Consider the following 23,704-nt stretch of genomic DNA (forward strand, 5'->3'; position numbering starts at 1 on the left):
TATACAAAGAACAGTGCTGTTAGGATAATCCTCATGCCCGTATTCCTGCCATACTGTGTGGTTTCTCTCTCTCTGTTGCATTTTAGAGTACCTATGGACAGGCCAGCTCCCTCTGCCTTCCCTCTCCCTAGCACATCCCCTTACTAAAGCACGGCTGACTGCGACCGTCGGACAGCACGTTCTTGTTCCTCCATCACCCTCACAGTGCCAACTGCAATAGCTAATTGTTTATCCTGCAGTTAGGAGGTGGCATGAGAAGCAAACCTTTCCATCATCTTTTCACCCTGTAAGGCCTAGGATGTTTTCTGTGATCTGCAACAATACTCGAGTATCTGGGAGGGATGAACAAACAAGCTGCATTTTTTCAGGTTTTGGTGGTGCTGGTTTAAACAAGCACTGGAATCCTTATTTACTTTAATCCTGTTGAAAAAAATGGGCTGGGGGGGGGGAGAGCGGGACTTTATCGATTATTAGTGGTGTTTTGTTTTTTTTTTTTTTTTTTAATAAGTCTAGTCTAGGCACTCGTAGAGTTAAAAATTTGCCTCATATGGTAAGTCTGCCACAAAGCTAAAAACTTCAGAGGCGAAATTAAAGTCTTAAGCTCTGTCCATCAGCATGACAGACCATGTGTTCCTTCTTTCCTGGGGGGAAAAATTGGCACCTACCCATCAGTTAACCGGTTTTTTGGGTGGGTTTTTTTTTTTTTTCCTTTTGGCTTACTGAGCCCTAGCAACTTGTGTGTGCAAAGATCAGTTTAATTTTATAAGCATTGCATATTTAGTCCTTAGCACTAATTGACTATAGATGAGAAGCTGATCAGTCTGGCCAGTTTGGATGTGGCTTTGCAGTTAGGGGTATGGTTCCACTGTGCCTGTGCTGTTCAGTTTATGCTGTGTGATGCTCTCTGTTTTGGCTTATTTTTAACCCTGGCAGCTTCTAATAAGTGTCAAATAAGCAGCTTCTAATAAGCTGCTTAGGAGCTGTTTCTAGTAAGTGGCTTTGCTTTGAGTTTCCTATCCCCAAAGAATTACACAGCAGTCTCTTCCTCTTTTTCTTAAAGGTTCTCAAGCTTGCCATTCTGGCGTTAGCACTAAACCAAGGTACTAACACTTCAGAAGAGTTCTTTAAAAGTTTTTTTCCTGAAAACAGAATTCAAACATTTTGTCATATGAGATTCTCTGCGAATGCAGCCCATTCTCTTGCAGACAATCATTTTAAACTGTTATTTTATGCAGTGTTTTTTCTTTCCAGCCATCACGTTTAAAAGTGCCTCTGAAGAGTGGCAGTGGTAAGTGGCATTTTTTTTTTTCCCCTTGTGAAATGCAAATCTCTCACCTCCCAAGTGTGAACATGCAAAGCTCTCTTACTGGCTTTTTTTTTTTTTTTTTTTTAAATAACAAAATTAGGCCAGTTAGCTGAGCAGAGTGACCCGATTGGTGCTGAATCAACATGTTATCAGCTCGAGGTTGTCGCTACAAAGTAAGTGTGGTGAAGTCTGCCTGTTCCAACTAAAATCAAAGCAGTCTTTTGACATACAGCAGTGCTGAAGTCAGCAGTTTCTGCAAAGGAGGTCTCAATGCAGATTGAAGGATCTCCTCCATGTGTATTTATATACACCAGTGCCAACCTAATTATTAATAATCAAATAGTTGTTGTTATATTTTTACTTGGGAGCACAGGAGAGAAAACATTTCGAAGTGATTTTTTTTTTTTTGTTCTTTGGCTCTTCCTTATCTAGAAAAGATTTGGCTTTGTGAGGTATGTTTTAATGTTTTCTCTAAAGTAGGCCACCTGAGAGATCCCATGGAGTAATTCACTCTGCTGAGTTAGCAGACGAGGCCATTGGACAGTCAGAAAAGATACTGCCAACTGTGAAGCAAATGAATCAATACTAGTGCAACTGCATCTGTTTGCTTCTTCCAATATGAAGAGAAAAGCAATAGCACAGATGCAATACCTGACATACAGAGTTAAACAAATATAAACACACACACAACACACATTGGGTTGGCTTTTATTGGAAAGCCTAGATGCAATCTATAGTTATCAATTTGTGGAAAATTCAGGACACATATAAAGTTAAGAAGGCAAATTAAAAGAACAATACAAATCAGACGAAATATACATCTCAAAATATCAGGATAGCATTTTGACTGGCATTGCCTAAAATACTTAGAATCTCCTTTTTTTTTTGTAATATGCCTTTTTTAATTATACATGTTTTTTCTTTAAAAAGATCTTTTGTTTATAGATTCCCCAAGGTCACTATTTCCTGCAGGAGCATGTCCAGATCGCAAGTCTTTTTTAGCAAGAAATAGGCTCATTATACCTACCAACAAGGCCGCTAATTGGCTTGATTTGACTTTTTCCAAAATGATCACCAACAGATACGATAATTTGTTGTTTATTGGTGCCAGAACAAAGGAGAAGGAACTGGTACGCGTCAAGTAGAAGATATATTTCATTGTTGACATGTTATACAAGCTTTTCATATTCAAACAGAACAGAAACATTTGACATGATTTAGAGTATGAGCCTATTTCAACAGAGAGCACTTACAGCATGCTAAATACAGTGCTGTGGAAGAGCCACCCAACAGAACTGCAAACACCTAGCATTTTACACCTTTAAAAAGAATACGTAGATCAATGACACGCCTTTGGGGTCTGACATACCATCCTCTCTAAATTTAGGGCCCTCAAGACTTCAAGGGTAAAAATCCTAACAACTAATCTGTGCTTTCATTCTAATAGATGATTAGCATTCATTATATGTGTAATTAGTTCTGTATGCTCTACCAAATACACACATACAGTAATAGCACTGATACTGTAGATTCGGTAGCGACTTGGCTGGGAGAAATTCAAATCTGTTTATCAAACAGTCCTAATGTGCAATTTAGAGTATGTAATACCATAGACTCTCAGAATACAAAGCATTTAGAAAACTATTTTTTATTACATCCACTTGAACCATTCATAGTTAAGACACGTTCACTTACTATGTTTTGTCATTATAATACATGGATAGAAATACTGTGTATATTTCAATGAACATCAAAAACCCCCAATTTTGTCTCATCTTAAAAATATTTATTTTTGTGGCTGAATTTAGTGCTCGTGAGAGTAAAGCTCTAAGAATGGTTTCAGCCAAGATGTAGAACAGATGCCATAGATGCCACCACAGGCTTCCTATAAGGAACCAGCTGCACGCTTCAGTTCTGTCCTGCAGCAAATATACTGGGCCTTGAAGCAGAGCATGCCAAATCTATGCAGTGGTGTGGAGATGCAGACTAGGCACTAGAATCGGACCTTCCTCTCCATCCCCAGGTGCAGTGTTCACAGTAACGGGATGTGATCTGCCAGCTGAAGGCCAGGAGATGAGCCTACGGAACAGCCTGCCTGCCTAAAGAGCAATTCTGTAGCATCAGGTCAGAGGTACGCTTCTTCTATCTGGAGTTATAACATCTAAAAGAGCTGTATCATACAGAAGACAAAGTTGACATAACTGGATGAAGCTACATAATTTCTTCTTCTTCTTCTACATACAATTTGCCAAGCACCTGAGACACTATTCTCTCCATTGTGAAACAAAGCTTCTAAAAAAACAACAGAAACTCCACCTGGTATGAATAAATGTCCATTTATTACGTTAGGGCTGGAAAAAGACAAGGAAAACCCAACCTATTAAAGTCTTCCATCATAATAAACGAGACTTATTTGGTTACTGTGCCTTCTAACAATGACTGATGAAGTGGCACTGGCCTGGGTGACAGGAGAGGTACGGGAGGAGAAGGAGCTGCGGTCTGATTCAGCCAGCCACTTTGGAGTGTCCCATCCTATCTCAGAGTGATAGATGCACAGATTGAAACCTAATACAAAAATATTAACACTTTTGGACATTAGTCATCACTGTTATATCTCTACAATATAATCCTTTATACTGTACAGCTATAACATAAAAGGTGCAATTCCTTTTTCTTTAAAAAAATCACACACAGCACATGTTTTTATCATTTTATTTTTAAGTATAAACTTTTTTAAACACTTTACATAAATTAACTCCTCTGAGACTAATATTTGATGTACAGTAAATTGTAATTCATATAAAAATCCATAAACAACTTGTCTCACATAATTTACAAAAAAATCAGGGTTTCCTTTGCTTATCTGCAACAAGGATTCTACTTGCCATTTTCCCCCCAAGGCAAACCATGTTAGCATTGTAAAATTCATTATTAAATTCCCATGGTAGCATAAGTCACTTGTGCCAATGTCCTTTTAGAAAGCAGCACAGTTTAAAGCAGTTGGGTTGTCTATAAACAGTAAATTTTGCCCCACGTTTTAAAATTAACAGATATATACCACATCCTATGCAGTGAGAAAAAGAGAGAAAGAGAGAGAAAGAGAGAGACTACTTCTCATAAGCAAAGGTCAACAATTCAGTAATATTTGGAAACACTGTACGGGTCTGTATCTTAATTAAATACAGTGCCTCAAAGGAACAGACAGCCTGTTGCAAAATCTGTAGGCCTTTTCTTTTTTCTTCTTTTTTTTTCCAATACTTTTCAGTCCAACTTGAGTGCAGCGATATGCATATGTAAACATATTCTTTAAAGCAGATCACCTTTAAGGTCATTGAGAAAAAAAAAGTTTTGTCATTAGCAGTATCATTCTTCTGGAAGGCGCTCTTCATTACAGAGTCTGTTCAGATTGTGCTACAGAAAAATCTGAGCAAAGGTGTAAGCTTAGGCTCAAGTAGTAATGCAGCAAAACAGTTTGGTCTCCTTTTTAGAAGACACTGGTACACAGTCTCTTTGGCAGCCTGAGCTAAGCCAGTGTGTTACCTCTTTCCTATCTCGCTTTGTCTGAGGAACTGTATATTGTTAGCGCTGTCTGCCAATTCTGGATATTGCTCCACAGAGAGTACATAGTACCCATCGTATCCTTGTACCTTCCCAGCACTTAGCAACTGCCTCTTTTCCCCTTCTGTCCACAACCTAGCGCCTTCCTCTCCATCTCTTACTCTCTGTTGTTCTCTGGCCCAGGCACTGGAAAGAGCTCTTTGCCTGGCTTGCTCCAGTATTCGGGCCTTTTCCTCGTCAAGTGTCATGCCGTAGCGGACGTGAAGCGCTAAAGCACCGTACTGCATTTCAACGTCAGCAAACCTACGAGTCCTGCCATTTACCACAGTGGTGGACTGGGAAACTGTGACATTGATGCCATTCTCCAGAGCCTTCCGCCCGCTCGTCAGCCTCAGCGTCCCAAGGTCACTCTCGGGGGAGGTGGTCTTGATAAAATAGTGAGTGTCCTTTCCCTCAACGGTGAAATGCAAGTTCTCTAGGTAGTAGGCGTTGTTCAGAACTGCTGCCACTTTTATGCAGTCCTCGTTCGCAATATTGAGCACATTTGTTTGCACTTTGCCTTGATTGACAGCAAGCATCACCCCTTTCCCAATCAGAGACTTCACTGTAGCAAACCACAGCCATGACTTCTCTCCACTGGATTTCCGTCTGCTGACCTGCACTTCTGCCATCTTTCCCAGGGAAAGGAAAGCCTTTGCTTGTCTCGCCACTTGTTGTTGCACTCCAGAAATTGGCTGTAAACAAGAACAGACAGAAGTTTTACCAGCCATCTGTAGCCCTGTAGATGCCAAACAGCCAGGCTTTCTTGGTGTGCTGCCCATGGACAACAACAGGATATGCCACAACTGACAGTGCCAAGGAGTTAATTAAATCTACATACAGCTTGTTCTGCTGAGCTACAAGACTATTTTGTTAGATAACGTTCAGTGCTTTTTCTCTTTGTCTCCCTGGGGAACCTGCACAAAAGTAAAATTTAACTTCAGAACCTGCTTACTGGACTGCACAGGACACACCTTTGCAAGAACTATTTTACTACAGTGCTATCTCATCCTCTGAGCTTGTTTGACTAGGATTGCTACCATGGGTCCACCCAAATCAAGGAGATTTTTTTCCAGGTCAGGAAGCGGGGCATTAGAACAGGAACAAGCCTTTACGCTGAATCAGGGGACAGCGTCTCTCAGGTAGCTGCAGGGAGGTTCTCAACCCCTCAAGCTGCTAAAGGAATCAAACTGTAATGACAGTCTGTCCTGGTTCTGGCCAGGCCAGAGGTAACCTCCATAAACAGCCAGCCCAGGTGAGCTGAGTCAGCCTGGGCTGTTACCACACCACCTGACATCATTCCCCTATAAAAGGGACTGGTTTGGGAGGGGCACTCCTGGGTGCCTCCAGAGCAGCCTGAGAGCTGCCAGTCTGTTGGGTTGGTCCTTGTGGTCATCGGGTCAGTAAGGTACTCCGTGTTATCACCACGTGTGAGTGTAACTGGCTGTTATTGCTCTACTTTCATGGTGCTTTTGTCAGCAAACTGTCCTTATCCCAACCCAGGGAGGCTCTGTCTGTTTCTCCTCCAGGAGTGAGTGAGTGGCATGTGGTGCTCGACCACTGTTTGGGGCTGAACCACCACACAGTCTTTACAGTAAAAGAGAAGGAAGCAAATGGTATAGGGTGGAATACATGAGACCAATGCACTTTCTTGCAGATAATTGCAGAAACTGATAAAGGGATTGTGAAAAAGTTGTGGCCAATTCAGTTGTGTGAGCTTCCATTTCACTCCATGCATCTGCATGCTGCCTGAAAGAGACAGGCAGCTTCCCTCCACAAAACTGCAGATGGGTGCAGTCCTGAATGCAGGACAGCGTTCTATACAGCTGTAAGCAGCTAGCCAAGAGAAGGGGCAGTGAATGAAAGGTACCAACAAGCAAGACTAAATTGTGCTTGCTTAGTTATTTCATGTTTTGCTTGATCTGTGGAGTTCTTGTTGAAAATGTAGGTGTGCTATAAAGGAGAAAAATGAGAGGTGCAAAAGCACAAGATGGAAAAGCAAGGATAGGAGAATCTGTTTAAAAAGCCTGGTTAAGAGCTATGTGTGGTCCAGTATGGTAGATGAACTCTTGCTTTAGTTAGCTAGCAAAGCTAGTGAGGTAGGTCACATTATGGGTTCAACTGTGGCTGGGGTGAGACCTTACACTGTGCAGAATAGGCACATCTTATCTGTTTAACCCTAAGGTCTTAACAGCTACAAGCTGTGAACAAGCTAGTATTGATGGAGGTGGGGAGCAGACAGCTGCCCTAGCAGTTGTCTCAGCAGGAACCAGAAAGATTTAAACAGCTTTAGTTGCACTTCAAAATGGAGTATTTAGTTTCTGTAGATGATCCAGTTTATCTTCCAATTGACCCCTTCTCACTTCAGTAAAAATACTGTTTAACTCACTTGATTCACTGCTGATGAATGAAGCAAAATCCTGTTCAGTTTTTCCAAATTTCCAGGTGGGAAAACAAGCAGGAGTCACTACAGACTCCTACAAACTTAATTCAGCCTTGCTGCTAATCAAAGCCTGGCAAAAAGTCTGCAAAGGCTTCTCTGCTCTGCCATGAGGGTGGCTTTCTGGAGGGGGCAGTTCCTGAGGGAATGTCAAATTGACTTGGACTTTCAACTCTTCTTGAATGTGGCAGATTCCCATCTGCACTTGCTAACAAGTATGGATTTCAGCTGTTGTAAATCCCACACGAAAGCTACTGAGCACAAAAATATATCCTAGACAGCCCACTCATCAGTGCGAGCAGTGAGATGCTATAGCAACTTCGTAATGACAAAGTTTGTTTATTTTTAACATGTATCCTCAGAGCTCTAAAGCAAAACCTCAGATCTCAGTAAAGCTCACTACTACTTCTAGCTCCTGGTTGCATTTGCTTGCTCAACAGTGAGTATCATAGTCACAGCTTCTTCCTACCTGAGAATTTTGAATATTTGAGTTCCTCCTACTTCTCTCTATCATGTTACAGGCCCCTGGCTCTTTTGTGAAGATTTCTGACAACTAGCTGTCTGCTCTCATTGCTTTGACCAAACTGGTTCTTTTCCTGATGCATCTTTGCTGGTGTTAGTGGTTAATAGCATTCTTTAACTTTTGAGGTCTAAATAAACAACTTCTGATAGTCTCTCAGAGCCATACCTGATGACAGGTGTCTCATCTCCTGACACAGCGACTTTGCCTGGAGTAGTTGCAAGGCTCCTCCTTCACTGCTTATCCTGTTTGTGGGAGACCCTGTTCCCATGCTATGCTCTACAGTCTTTCCCTGTTACTACATCTTTGGATATTAAGATATATATACAGAGTGGGTAACTTGATGCATGCAAAATTAGCTTTCATATACTCCCTTATACTGGGCCACCTTTCTAATAATTAGTTTTCTAAATTAAGCTGTAAGGTTCTATGAGATCATATCCTGTTTTAATCTCCTAAATTTCTGTATCACGATTCTTCTAAAAAGATACTTAATTTTGACTGTTTACAATGGGATTACCCATTTTCCTGTATCTTAACGCTTCTTTCTTAATGGAAAATTGCAGGATTTTCAAGGGCATAGGTCTTTGATCTTTGAATAAGTTTGATTTGTAAATACAGTTTTCTTAAATAGCAGATTTTAACTTCTACATTTATTTCTAACATCATTTAAAACTGTAGCAGATTTTCAGGATTGAAGTTCATTTTTCTCCTCCTGAAGAACTTCACAAGCACCTGGAGTTTAGGTTTTATGTAATGTAATGGGTTTCACCTCAGGTAATTTCATTTTCAATATTTTATCTTTACATATAAAACATGGTTAATATTAAAGAGAAGTAAAATTGTAGTGGTGGCAGGTATGCATAATTTATATCACCTGCTCTTCTGTTTATTTCACAGTCTATTTTTTACTACAGTGTTCACTTTCTGCCTTCAGGCAGAGTGTTAGTACAAATCTAATCTCTAGTTTTTGCTATGAGATTTGGACATCTTTTAAAGGGTCTTAAACTTTTTCATAGATTATTGTCTTTCTGTATTTTTATTATTGCTGAAAGCAAACAAAAGCTTACTTAATGGTACCTAATTTACCAAATCTGTAAGAAAAAACACCCATCTGTAATTTCTTAAATTCTTGTGAAAGTAGGTAAAAATTAAGTGTTTGAAATGCACTGTTCAGGTTTAACTTAGTGAGTAACCTTGTCAGAATTACACAGGCCTAATGAGAGAACATTTTGTTGTGTTCCATGTGTATGTTTAGTTTTGTTTCTTACTGGTATGTCCTCCCATTGCTGGCTCTTCACAAGTTCGTAAGAAGGTTCTGTTAAATCAAACTTTGGGACAGGGAACCCAGGGATGGCATTGTGCAGATGGAAGCCGAACGTCACCAGCCAGCTGTTCACATCTGAAAGAGAAGTATTAAAAATAAAAAGAGAAATATTAGAATTGTTCTATAGTCTGCAAATGTACTATTTTTACATGGGTTAGTTTTTGGCATTGTTGATTTCCTTCTGAAACATAACAATATTCAACGGGCTTCACTTTGTTATGGATGGAGTTAGATTTGTACTACAGCTAGACTAGCAAGCCTATGCAGTAAACTTCAAAGTTCTAAACTTACAAGAACTGCAGCTCTGTAAGAATTGCACTATGCTCATTCAAAAGGCATTGCAGGCTTCAGCAATTCTGAAGAACAACGACAGGAGCACAATTAAAGTGAGATTTCCTTCTAATATAGCCTAACCTAACTGGGATTTCATGGTCAGGCTGAACACACTCTATGTTGCATCTTTATCATCAATGCTTTAAAACAAAGCAAAGCACTGCAGAGCACATCCTCTTTTGTTACATATGTGTCACTAATGTCACTACCCCTGAAATAAAACCTATATAGTCAATTGCCATTTAAATAATTTGGCAGGTATTTTATGTTGATTCAAGAGAAATCTCCCCCCCTTCAAGATGAAGTTGGATTTATGAAATGAAAAGCTAATGAAATGTATTACAGTTGCATCAGTAAGCAGACAGGTGACTAAATCAGCATTAGATAACATTATAAGACATTTTATGCTCTGTTAAAAATAAATAAATTGGGGGTGCCAACAATTAATTAGTTAACAACTGATGGGCAAGAATGGGTGCTGTTCCTTGTTTGTCTCCCTATCCTATCTTTCGCAAACACTAAGCTTAGCAGAAGTTGGTGGAGTGCTCCTTACTGAGTCTAGCAGTTTTAAGAAAGCTCCAAATAAGTGGAACAAGGAACCAAATTTTCCCAAATGTTAAAAGCATAAAAAATACTGTAGAATAATTTCTGACCTTTCCAGATAAATGATACTCCTCATGAGCTTCTGCATCTAAAACGGTCAGTCAGCCTTATGTGAGTAGCATGTGTCTATGTATTCCATACATCAAAGATATTAAGGAAGGAACTAAAACTGTATTTTGAGGGCAATTTTTGAACTAAGTGCATCACTTTGAAAGCCACAAAGAATCTGATTGCAACTACATCCCCTACAGCACATGCTGCTAAAAGAGGACAGGTTCAAAGGTCTGCCATTATCCTTGCTCACAGGCAGCCCGTTAGCAGCCCTGTTAATAGTTGCTGTTTGTTAAATTAATGCAAACCTACTTGACTCCCAAGATGCTTTTCTGAGTGGTAGTCTCACTGCTTGCAAGTAAGTGGGGCTGAGCCCCTCCTGTGGCCTAGCACTGTCTGTCTAAAATATTTCACATTATTTACATCTATTAAAATATGAAAATTCAAATGTATCTCACAGTGTGTTTTTCAGAAACTTCTGCTATGTGCAGTCAGATTTATGTAGAGAAATGGAAGACACTACACATCACTAAATCTAGACCCATGAAAAAGACAGAAGATTCCCAAGAACTCAGTTCTACAAGAAGTGTCATGTGAGCAGCTTTTTGTTGCCAGAAGAGAAATTCACACTCTTTCCTATATCTTCCTCCTTCCCTGCTCCTGGCTGTGTACTCATCACTTTGTGCTGGCCCTGGGGTCTATTTGACTTCCCTTTCTTAGCCAAATTACATTAGTAGCCTTGCAAAATTCTACCCTGGAAGATATTAACTGACTTTCAGTGAACATTTACTGCCACATTAATGAGTTAAATTGGTCACAGAAAGACCCCTTCTGCCCTTGCTACCTCTTTGTCTTTGGTCCATGAATATGCACTTTTTACTGCTCGGTAGCCCAGGGCTATGAAGAAGCTTGACTAATCCATATGTAAGGAGATCTCATGAGCAGTCTTGAGGGGTTCTTACTCTTGTACTTGCTCAAGGAATTTATTTTTCTCATTATAAGAGTACTGGGTAATGTGTAATGGTATTGGAAGGAGAACACTTAGGGCTCCTCTTTCCTCTCCCAATGCACCTAGATCACTAGCTGAGGTGCTTTGAGTTACATTCAGTTGCAGTGGGAGAAGAAGAGATGTATTCTACTGGTACACCAAAATATATTTTGGAAAACCCAACCCCTTTGTGTACTGAGATGCCCTGAATTATCTTTTTGGGTCAACAGACCAACATTAAAGCACTGTAAGGACTCTGTAGGGCAGAAGGTTTAGGTTGAGTTGCCTAAATCTGAAAACTAGTACTGGCCTGTGGATCTTTTATGCTATGTCCTTAGGTACTTGAACAAAATTGTAAATTCCAGTCTAAATTGGATGTCTACAGGTCCAGCCCCCCAAGCTAGAATCACTTTGTTGATCTAGTTCTAAACACCAAGTACCTTTCTGAACAATTATCTTCCCTGAGAATTTCTTTACTAACCTTCCTCAGATAGTATTGTAATCAAATTCCAAATTATGAGAACACAGAAAGGTAGTTTTTTGAGCAAGAGGGAGACAATCTTGCAATTAAGTAACCTTTTACCTGTGATATAATCCTTCACGTCGTGTATTTTACTGGCTGGGTTGTTATTTCTAAACATGTACAAATTAAAAGGAGCTGGATCCTTCCCAATTCTCTTCCAGATTTCAATATCGGGTGTTGTCCATCGGCCTGCCAGTATGTCATAATCTCTTTCTCCAAAGTGGACTAGCTTAGTCAATGGGTCATATAAGCCTCCATGGAATCCTATTACCAGCTGGAAGTCAAGGTTAGAGTCGAAATAGATCTCTCCATAAGCAGTGTATTGAATTTGTTTAAGCATGAGACCGTTGCTACTGAAAACAGCCAGTGGTGTCCCCGTATTGTCTGATGCAATGTAAAACTCGTCTCCGCTGCTAATTTCCATGGCAAAAAGGTGTCCTTGCAGATCATAGTAGAGAGATGTGATTTCAGAGCTTGAGTGGTTATATACATGAGTTATCCTGGTTGGGTACGTGAGGTCTGCGTAAAAAAACTGGAGGTGCTGTCCCAGGCTAGTTTTACTAGAAACTCGTCGGCCAAGTCCATCGTAGCGGTAAATCACCGTCCACCCGCTGCCTTTGCTATAAACTCGGGTAAGGAGGCCCTTGGAACTGTACTCAAAGATTTCAGTACCCCTCTGACGCAGAAATCCATCTTCATCTAGCCGGTACTGAACATCCCCCAGCCGAGTTATTCTGTCTCTCAGGTCATAGCGAAGTGGTGTCAGACGGGCGCTGCTACTGGGGTTGAGCAAGTGGAGGTTGCCATTCAAGTCATAGTTGTACCGCCACATTATTTTTTCATTCAGATAAACTGTCTGGAGCTGACCATCTACATCATATTCGTAAGCATATTTCGTGGTGTTGGCAAACGGCCCAATCTTAATTTCTCTTTTTGTCACTCGTCCCATGTTATCATACTGAATTGTAATCCAATACATTAATGACCGAAATATTTCATACTGAATTTCCTTGATGCGCCCGTGTGCATCGAAGTGTTTTGTGTAGGTCATTACAGCTGTTGAAATGATCTGGTTAATATCATAATATATAACTCCAAATTTTCCAAATTGTTCAACTTTGCCAGAGATATCATCAAACTGGTAGAGATCGATAGGCAATGGGGTTTCATTGATGACACCTTGCATGCTAGTCACTCGGAAGCTATTGTCATAGCTGTAGTCAAATCGGGCATTTACCATTCCGTCTTCGCTAAAGCGGAAAATCTGTCTGTCAATCAATGGGCCAATTTGCCTGTATCTAATGGTGCAGATAAAACCATCGCTTTGGAGGTTTACTGTTTTCAGGACTCCTGCTGTCTCATCATAAGTAAAACTAACTCTTGTACTATCATATAAAATTTCTGAGAGCTTGGTCTGCCGTCTGTACTTGAATAATACTCTTCGGCTGGTCCCCAGGAAAGCAGTTTGAAGGAGCTGCCCTTCTTCATTGTAGTCCATTATAACAGAAGCATTACTTTCCGGGGGGTTGTATATATTCCGGTAATAGCCAATGGAGCGGATAGTCTGCATGGTATGACGAGCAACACTGGGCATGGTGACAGCAGAAAGCCGATCCAACAGATCATATTCAAAGATATACTGCCGTTGGCTATGGAGCAGAAGAACCATTGACTGAAAATTAAGAACAGATTTTTACCGTGTGACAAATGGTGGAGTACCCTCCCCCACACATATACTGATACTATTTCTTTACAAAAAATGTGACATTCCCACTTGAGAAAATTATCCCCTCTTTAATTGAGTTATCCTTGACCTTACATGTTGTTAACATCTCCCTGCCTAATTTACTTGGATGCTTAATTGTAAGGGGTTCTGTAATTAGTAGTTCCACATTCATAATTTGCTACTTGTTATGACTGTATCACTCTTTTATCAAGCACTCACAGCTAAACAGCAGATTGTCAATGGATTCAGATAAGTCATGTTTAATATGGGAAGAAGTAAAACTGTCTTAGAGCCATTAACTCACGAGGAGAACAACATATGGGAGATACAATTTCTTCCCTACAATTAGAGATGATTTTGAAGAATTTGAATAGCCTGAGATCCCTGCATACTGTGTTCTTGTTCTGTAAGCTTTTAAGACATAGGCAAAACAATTGTTTGATTACTTTATATCAAAAGGAGCTACTTGGAATTAGTCTGACATTTTTCTGATGCATGGCTATTATGTATCATAGGTCTTGATTAAATTATGTCTGCAACATAGTATTTGCTGAGCAACAGCTTCAATAGAAACATATTCAAACCCCAGAAAGAAATGCATTCTCTTTCTGCAGAGCAGGCATGAGATCTCACAAGGGGGATTTTCAGAGATACTTCTAAAGCGAGAGCTATCATTCAGCAGTTGTTGTATATAATGGAGATTCCTGATCTCTTGCTTAACATTTATTTTGATGCTACAAAATACAGCAAGTACAAGTTGACAGCTCTAACTAGTTGGAAACAAGAGCTTTTCTTTGTAGTGAAAAAAGCCCAACAGTGAAGAATTTACAAAAATTACTTCCAACTGAATTACACTGCAGAGATCTAGTCCCTGTACCTTATTTTAAGTGTTCAGGTAAAAGGTAAATATAGCAGCTTCTTGTTTGTCAGTGGCCTTAATAATTTAAAAAGACATCAATTCTTAGCAATTAGCTACAGTGTGTTTACATATCTATTGTATGAAACACTGCCCCAGGAATGACATGCTGATACTTAGAATAGTTGAAATGTGCTGCCAGTACCTGGTTTTGCTTTACATGCAGCAGTCAGATGCTGCAGAATTTCTGCACATGCAAAGTGTTATTTAAAACCCAAGTGTTCCTTACCTTTTCCAGATAGGTGTAACTCCAAGTTTTCCCATCAGCAAACACTCTAGACACTATCCTTCCCTGTGCATCATACTCTATTTTTTCACTCGTCGTCCCTCGCTGTATGCTGCCTATTTGACCTGTGGACGAATAGGTAACATTGACAGCCATCAGCTTGCTGCTGGGTAGCCAGAGGGTGGGGTGCCCTGAGGTGTCGTAGGCAATCCTCAGCAGAAATTTACGGTGGTCATCGTAGATCTTTTCTGTCTTTGTGGTTCGATCAAAGTCAACCGAAAGGAGGTTTCTGCCATTAACCTTTTTAAAGCAAACAAAACGACACAGTCAGTCATGCTGTTCAAACCCTGGCCACTCATTATTTCCACAAAGCTACCTATTATTTAAATGCTATTTACAGCGATTCATTTGCACTATGCCTAAATTATTTTAGCAACTTCTTGATATAAACACAAGGTTCTACATTAGCATCTACTTATATGAAGAGATGGCCCAGAATTTGTTGCAGTGTGTTCTTTCTTGATGCTTAGTCAACTGTTAAGAAAATACTGAAAGATGTGCACTGAAAACTTGTGTAATAAACAGGGCCATTTCAGCGAACAAACTACTTCTTTTGTAGGCAGTCCAAAGTACAGCTGCAAATTATTGTCAAAACATATTCCTGGCAACCATTTGTCCGGTTCATCACACTTAGAAAGAAAGAAAGAACTGAATCCTAATCCTCCACAGCAAGTATTGCTCAAAACAGTAAATAGGAAATTAAGATCTCCAAAAGCACGTTAATTCTTCAAATTGAGATTAAAGAGTTTTCAGCACACAGGCTTTCCCCTTCTGGATCAAATGGAAGTTTAACTGGGTGCACCACCCGCAGCTGCAGTATATTTATGAGGCTGAAATCCTTAGTAGAGGATTATGTCTTTCAGACAGTTAACTGACCACTTAAAGCTATAAATGACTCAGGGACTACCGACCACTGGAAAACAACTCTAAATGCTCTGAAGTTTGTAACTGTTTTAGTTTCAAATTAAAGCCTTAGTCAAGATACATTAGTGTTGAAAACTGCATTGTTTGTATATGCAATCTGTAGTGTTGGTAGTCATTGCTGTGTCGTTGATAGTCATTGCAAGATAGCCCCTGCTTTAGTCTTCTAAATATCCAAACTTTCAGTTTCATTGAATCAGCTCCCATTTTTAGATTTTTGAAAGGAAAATGTCTGGTTTTCTTTTCCCACGTTGGTATCTTTGCAGTTCTCTATTCCCCTTCTGCACTGAACTGGTTTTTAGTGTTCTCAAACAGGCTTCTACGATTTCTTTGTTCACCTGTAAACCATTTCTGCTGTGTCCTTTTAAAGTTAGTTATTCCAGGTGAGGGTGAAAATAACTAGAGTTTTTCAATGCTGTCTTTTGCTAACATATGGGAAGCAGGGGACAAATGGACATACAGCTACGTGCACTAAGATTAAAGCTCCTTTTCAAGTCCTTGACGCAGACATTACAAAGAGGTGAAGAAAGATGGCTAAATAACATTCAGAAAAGAAAAGAAAATGGATATCAGGCATCAGACCGAAGAAATGACTGGAGGATCTTTGCATTTTTCAGGGTTGCATGTTCAAAAATCCATGTATCATGGGCGTTGGTACTTACACCTTGAGGCTGATAAGCTTCTAAAAGATCAATATAAATTAGATCTTTTATTATTGGCATAAAAAGATATTAAAGTGCTGGTGATGGGCCACAGGCAAATATGAAAAAAAAAAATCCTACAAATGCTCAGTTTTTGACTGGTCTGTCAACATTACCTTTCTCTTTTTCAATATGAAATCACTGGCATGAGAGCCATCTTCACTACCAATTTCAGAACAACAATAATTTTTTCATGTAAATCTTCTAAATAAGGAGCACAAAATCTATCAGATTCAGGATAGCTACTTTATATATTTAATGAGCCATCAAATGTTATTTAAAAAAATTAATGCTGCAAGACAGATTGCAGAATTAGGTTAAACTTAACTATAAAGCATTCTTGTTCACTTCCTTTTCATGTTTTCTTGGAGTTTAATTTTCAGGTAGTTTTTGTTTAAATTTTGTAACATTTAATATTCGATAATTTCTGTATATTCACTCTTAAATCTTGCTGATCTCTAGTGTTTATTTCCCAGCCTCTCCCACATACGCCTGCACTCATCTCTGCATCTCCTTGCCTGTTTTGCTTCTCTGATTTTTACCCCTCCCTTCTGTCCGTCTTCCCTTCCTTATTTTACAAATAATAATGATTTTTATTAATTTTCTTGTCTACTGCTTGGGCTTAGACACTTAAGTGAGAATGGGCACTTCTGATTTCTGAATTGGCAAAGAGGAAAGGGTGGTTTTATGGTTAAGGCAGATGTCCAAGCAATTGTGGTTAATTTCTTGGCTAAGCACATCCTTCCGGTGTCAGTTGCAGCAAAGTACTTAATCTGGCAGTCTCACTGCCTTATCTGCTAAATGGGATAATAACATCCCTTGCCTTCTCACTTTCCATCTGTCTGGTCTGCATAGGGGCAGGAGAGAGGGGAAGGGAAGGAAGTGCCTCTTTCTCCAGCCAGAGTCATGCTTCAGGAGTCTGCTGACAAAGCTCTTGTTTTCAGATGTGAGCTTTTGGTCAAATTTTGGCTGTGCTTGCATAACGTTGTAATAGAGATGGCAGTTATAACAATGACAGTTTTTGGTGATAGAGCTTATTTTACTGGACAACATAGGCTGGAATAACACATCAGCTAAAGTACTGCCTTCAGCTGAACTTCTCCTAACAGCAGCTCTGCTACCGAAATGCTTTTTACAGCAAAACTTGAATGTTTTTATTATGCCTGAGACAGTCACACTCCCAATATATCTGAAGTCTCTGTGTTCCATTATGATAATAATATTTTGTGGGTTGATCCTAGCTGGAGACCAGGTGCCCACCAAAGCTGCTCTCCTCAGCTGGACACAGGAGAGAAAATATAGGAAAAGGATCCCAGGCTGAGATAAGGACAGGGAGAGATCACTCATCAATTGCCATTGTGGGCAAAACAGACTCAACTTGGGGGAAATTAATTTCATATAGTAGCAATCAAATCAGAGTCATGTAATGACCTTCCCCTGACTCCTCCCTTCTCCCCAGCCTTTACTTCACCCCCAAGTTCTCTACCTGCTCCCTCACAGAAGTACAGGGGGACAAGGAATAGGGGTGTGGTCAGTTCATCACACATTTCTGCCACTCCTTTCTCCTCAAGGGGAGGACCCTTCACACTCATCCCCTGCTCCAGTCTGGGATCTCTCCCACGGCAGAGAGTTCTCCAACATGAGTCTTTCTCATGGGCTGCCCCAGCATGGGTCCCTCCTGCAGACCTTCAGGAACAGATTGTTCCACTGTGGGTCCCCCACGGGGTCACAGATCCAGCCAGCAAACCAGCTCTGGCATGGGCTTCTCTTTCCATAGAGCCGCAGGGGCTGCCAGGAGCCTCCTCCAGCATAGGCTTCCCATCTTCTCCAGCGTGGGGTCTGCACATGCAGCAGGAGACCCCACCAACCTCATGGGCTACAGTGGAATCTCTGATCTGAGGCCTGGAGCATCTCCTGCCCCTCCTTCTTCACTGATCCAGATGTCTGCAGACTGCAGGGTGTCTACTCTCACTCCTCTATCTGGCTGCAATTGTTCCTGGTGTTCTGGGTTTTATTCTGCCCTCTGTTATTCCCACAGCACTTGTGCCCAAGATGGGCTTGGTCTTGGCCAGCGGCAGGTCTGTCTTGGAGCCAGCTGGCATGGGCTCTATTAGACCTAGGGAAAGCTTCCAGCAGCTCCTCACAGAAGCCACCCCTGCAGCCACTCTTTGCTAGTAAAACCTTGCCATGCAAACTCAATACAAAATAGCCGTTCAGGAAATTTTCAATGAAGAACGCTTAGTGGCATGAAACAGAGTCTGTACCTACCTACTGTCCTGCTGTTTCATTAATGCAGGGGTCCATCTATCCTGCTCTACTTTAATGCCTGTTCTTTCCAATGAGAAGAATGACACCAGACTGTGATTGCCCCATTAGGAGTAGGAGCATGTTGCTCTGCTTTACAGAGAGATTCAAGAGATAATGTGAAAACCGGGGACCTTTGCAGAGCTTGGAGCATGTCAGGTCTCAGGAGGAGGCACAGCAAACTCTTATGTGAGCTCCCTTGCCTGTTAACTGTCTATTCTGGGTACACCCCGCGAGACAGAGCTCACACCAGTTTCTTTATGGGCCACCCTTGGGAGTGCAGGTCTGTCTGGCCTCTGTACAAGTGCCCTGAAAAGACACTCTTCTAGAGAGGGCTGCCAGAGGACCTCTGCCAGAGGCCAGCCTGCAGACTGCATGTACAGGCCCAGGGACAGAACAAGTCTGAACAAAGGTAAGAGTGGCAGAGAGCTGTTTAGTTAAGGGATGGTGACATAATTTCTGGTGAATTTCTTTATAAAAGGCTAGCAGTAGTGGGTGAAACTAATACAAGATAGCAAACCACGAGACTGCCTGAGAGTGTACTTTGTCATGTCAGATACTGCGTATATATAACACAGTGAAAGTGTCATATATATGAGTACATTTACTGGCAATACATTTTGTCACTGTTTTTTGTCTACATTTGTCTTCTTAGTAGCAAAATGTTACTGACATATCTGTAGATGGAAATGATGAGCTCCCTAAGTTATTCCTGTTCTTCTTTCTGTTGTTTTCTTTCCAACTTTGCCACATCCCCCCATCCACCCCCGAGTGACATTTCTGTAATATCTTCCCATGTAAATCAACTTCAGAATATCCCTTTTTTTCTTTACTGCCAAGTTTCTTCAATATTTGTGAGGAATTTTTCTTTTATTAGCCCATATTCTCCACCTGCATTACTTCTCCTGTTTGTGTATGCACTTTTAATTACTACTTTTTTAGCCTAATCTATAATCTCTCACTTTCCCTTCTTATCTTGTTAAATCTTTCCCTCTTTGCCTTTCCTTTGTCCCTCTTAACTTTTGCACGTTAAAACCGCCCAGGACATTTCTGTTACCTCCCCTACACATGCCAAAATTTTGCTTCACTTTTGAGAACCAGACTTACAGCAATTTCACTGCCAAAACCAAATGCCATTAGTATGGCTATATTATTTTCTCTGGGGCTTCTTTCACAAATGAGTTGGCAGGTGTGTTACCCCACCATGCTGTGCAATGACATGCCCATGAACCAGAACCACAGGGATGATGTCCAGAAGCATGGCATCCTTACCCATGTAAGAGAGCTGCCATAGCTGGGTACAAGTATGTTATTCATAAGCAGTGGCTACAGTGCACAATCTGTCTTTCTTCTTGGAAAAAATCCATTCTTCTTGCCAAGCAAATAGTAGAGTGGAATATAAGGTGCATGACAGCATTCCCTCCTTTCTCATCCCGAAGGAAGATTATTTTAAGATTTTAAATGGCATATTACCTCTTAGAAGTCAAGTGGTCTGAAATTACTTACCTTCATTTGATATACTGCCTAGGCCTTATTTTAAAAAACTGAGTTCAGTTCTAACAGTAAGTCAGACCTCTGATGTGGTCTTGAAATGGTCTCCTGGCAACCCAATTTTAAATGCTTAATCTATGTTGTCTTTACCAAATGGCTGTCATAAATCATAGCTTGCTTCCTACTTATATTTCACTCACTGTATAGGAAGAAGAAATGCCAACAAAATGGTAAAGACATATGTTAGAGGGATATGCTGTACACATGCACACACAGTTAAACTCTTTCTATCAGAAATAAGCATTAGTACAGTTTCTATTTAAAATCAAAAAAGAAAGAACCCCCTTGGACTGTTCTAGCTTATGGTAGACAAATTTGTAACAAGTTTCAAAATCAGGTGTGTGAATTCAGTACCAGTGAAAGAAAGCAGAAAATTACTCTTTTATCCTGATTTGTTCCAATGCATTCCAGGCTAAAACCAACACTTTAAAGTCCACAGAAAATAGAAATTAATAAGGAAAAAAGCCAATAAACGATGCAATAAAAGCAAGTACTTCCATCTCTACAGTAAGCTTGTCTACAGTAACGATGCTGTGGTTGTTGGATGGCAATACCTACAGGACATTTCCTCTTACTTAGTGAGATTGCAGTAGATACCATGCATGCTCGCCTGCTTACCCGCAGCTTTCGGCCGAACACATTGACTTTCCCCTGGGTTTGCTCCTTCCGGAACCGCCACTCCACCAGGTTCTGCCCGTTCTCCCCTGGAAGGGTCATGTTTCTCTTTGCCACCGTTGGGTTGGCCGTGCCAGCCAACACGTGCGGCTCTGTCTGATAGTGGGAGTCCAGCCCGCTGGCGTACAGGATTCTCAGTGAGCCATCGTAACCGATCTGGTAACTATTTCTTAACTGATCTGAAAAGGCAAAGAGGAGATGCAGTGGTTACTTGCGTGGGTTAGAAGGCTGCCTTTGTCCTACGTGCTGTATGTGGTACGTGCCTGTAACATCCTGATGTCACATAACTGATCTGATGGTAATAAACACCCAGGGTGAGGTTGGTAATAATATCTATAGTGCATACAAGTACAAGAAACTCCACCCTCAGAATATATTCTTTGGACTGGCACAAAGCCCATTTTCTGCTTCTTCAGTAGGCATTTTTGGCCTAATCCAGACTGACTGACTGACTTCTGGAAGGACACGGTTGCTGGGACGTCATATGCCATTTTAAAGCTAAAATCCAACTTTATGCTATTTCTGCACCTATTTCCCTTTCAAAGATCCCCTGTTAATGCAAAGCAGGTGTTCTGACTGCTTCCCATAGCTGTTTACAAAAGCTATTTGGTTAGAAACCACGTTTAATTCTCCTTTCATTACAACTCCTCCTTTCCTCAGCTCGTGCTCTATGTGTATAAAATTGCATTGTATATCACCCCTTCCTCCAAACACTGTGCCTCTAAAGTTTCCCCTCTAATGCATCTGATCGGAGATGCTCAAACCGTAAGAAAACAGTTTTCAGGTCAGTACCTTGAACCATGGTGTAGAAAGAATCGATTGATGATAAGTTGGAAGTGATGCTGACATCCTCCTCTCTGCTCGATGACTCAATGTCCACTGTAATGGCCCTTTCCATTTCCCCATGAAGGTTAGTGACGACTCCGGTTGGGAACGTAACATTTGTTAGCCGGCCCTCACTATCATAGCTAAAAAAAGAAAAAAAGGTCCAGAAATGATACATAGCAGGAACAAATTGTTTTCATTTACAAGTAAAATGAACAAAAATACCAGCTACTCGTATTGTGAAGGCACGGTTGCTTTTATTGTGCATGGAATAGGCACAGCAAAGACTTCAAACGTGCTTTGAAGTAGTCAAAAGGCTGCTTAACATATAGGAGCCTCAGTAGTGATAGCAAGAGCAAACAGATGGATCTTCAGCTCTGCATATTATTCTTTGAAGTGTGACCAGATCCTGCTGCACATCTAATTCACCATTTCAAAGGGAGCATATTTATTGGTGCTAAATTCCATAGCATTCTGTACTCACTCCCTATTACTGGGCTAGATTTTGCTGTTATTGTAAGAATCCTCAAATTTTTTCATAAAAAGGGTGTTGTAATATGAGTGTCTCCTGGGCCTCTCCTATTCAATGATTATGCAGACCACCTGCACTCCTGTTCCTGAGTGCTTAACATCCCTTGTATTATTAAGAGAAAGAATCTGGGGTAATATTTAATCTGCTTAAGCGGCTTGTAGCTGGAAATCAGAACAGCTAGCATATATAGCTTGTTAACTGCCTGTGGATCATAGTTTGAGAGCTGTGGCATAAGCCACACAGGAAGTGTTTGGGGTTTTTTGTTTGTGGTTTGCTTTTTTCAATTTTTCTGGCTCTAGTGACAGCTGCAGATCCACCTAATATGAATAGGTAGGTACAATTTCTGTAATTGAAGTAGGCCTATGACGTCTAAACCATGTCTTTTCTGATGCTGTGTTAGGCATATTCCATTGGTACAAGACCTGAGACCATGTTCACATCAAACATGCGTGGTGGTCACGGTATAGAGAGGTAAGGCATTGTGTGAGCTTCGGGTCATAAAATAGCCCTTCCAGTACCAGAGCCTGGATTTGTCAGCCTAGGTGTTCAGCTGAGGCTCCTCAGTTTTACAGGGAGATGTGTCCTCCCTGTATCAGCAACATGAAAAAAAACAAGTATCCAAAGGGTGATTCAGCCCACATATGGCTTGTCTGCTCTCAGGAGTTCTCCATCCTTCTCCTGGGACTGTGTTGTGGGCAGCTGAAGTAAGCTTTAGTCTCTTAAAGTAACTAGAACATACCCCTTCAGGTCCTCGCAGTGCCCTAGATATTTCATGCTCACAATTATCATTAAAATTGTTCCCTCTGGGAAAGAAACACAAAACCAACCCACAACCAAACCAAAAAAAGCCCCAAGTATATCACTGAGGTGACACAAACTCTTGTTCTTAAATTGAGAGAATTAATTCAGAACAGTTTTAACCCACAGCATACTAACTTTCTCTGAACAGCTCAAGAGCTGCTCAACATTGCTGTAACTGAAAGGATTAGGTTAAGAAATGTTTTTTCCAGTTTGCTTACTCTGTAGATTTGACAGCTTTTTGCATACAGTCATTTCCATCCTTTTAACACAGTTGATTTCCTTTGTTTATATAAGACTTTCACTTAGCAACAGGAAAAAGAAAAGAATGTTTAAAAATCAGAAACCATACTGCAAGCCAGGGAAATCAAGTGGGGAAACTTACTTTTTTTTTCAAATTAAGTACATTTCAAGATAATGAGGTTTCTTCCAGTGTGTTCCTAGCCCTAATCTTGACTCTCTTTCACACACTGGACTTGCGGTTATGCAACAAACATACCAATGTCCCTTGTGCCTGGCTGTGACTGCTAAGCCTATTCACGACCTTCAGTCTCATTCCTCAGTTCCGTAAACTGATTTGCTTTTCATGCACAACTTCCCTTGTCAACTCCCAGGGGAACGCATGTTGTCCAATTAGTGTCCCTTTCTCTTTTCCGCTTCATGTTTGAAAATGGTATCAAATTATTTAGAGGGGAATTACTTGCATCCTTTGATTCCAGTAGCCTAGTCTGTATTTCAAACAATGCCTACTAAAGCCACAGGAGATATGATTTCCCCCTAA

General features: G+C 40.7%; 1 protein-coding gene across 8 annotated transcripts in view; it reads right to left on the reverse strand.

Annotated features, from left to right (window-relative positions):
* Positions 1-4,588: 4,588 nt before the first annotated feature.
* The window catches only part of TENM3 (teneurin transmembrane protein 3), a gene marked incomplete at its 5' end in the record, with an annotated part of 318,571 nt that continues 299,455 nt past the window's right edge, over positions 4,589-23,704 (reverse strand). For all 8 annotated transcript variants that reach the window (XM_084263689.1, XM_084263690.1, XM_084263686.1 and 5 more), the window contains 6 exons: positions 4,589-5,598; positions 9,135-9,265; positions 11,749-13,360; positions 14,560-14,856; positions 20,712-20,947; positions 21,561-21,736. In XM_084263689.1, coding sequence (XP_084119815.1) covers positions 4,843-5,598; positions 9,135-9,265; positions 11,749-13,360; positions 14,560-14,856; positions 20,712-20,947; positions 21,561-21,736 — 3,208 coding nt within the window. In that variant the 3' untranslated portion in view covers positions 4,589-4,842. The remainder of the gene's footprint in view (positions 5,599-9,134; positions 9,266-11,748; positions 13,361-14,559; positions 14,857-20,711; positions 20,948-21,560; positions 21,737-23,704) is intronic.

This window comes from Gallinula chloropus, assembly GCF_964237585.1.
Source record: "Gallinula chloropus genome assembly, chromosome: 4".
Taxonomy (NCBI): Eukaryota; Metazoa; Chordata; class Aves; order Gruiformes; family Rallidae; genus Gallinula; species Gallinula chloropus.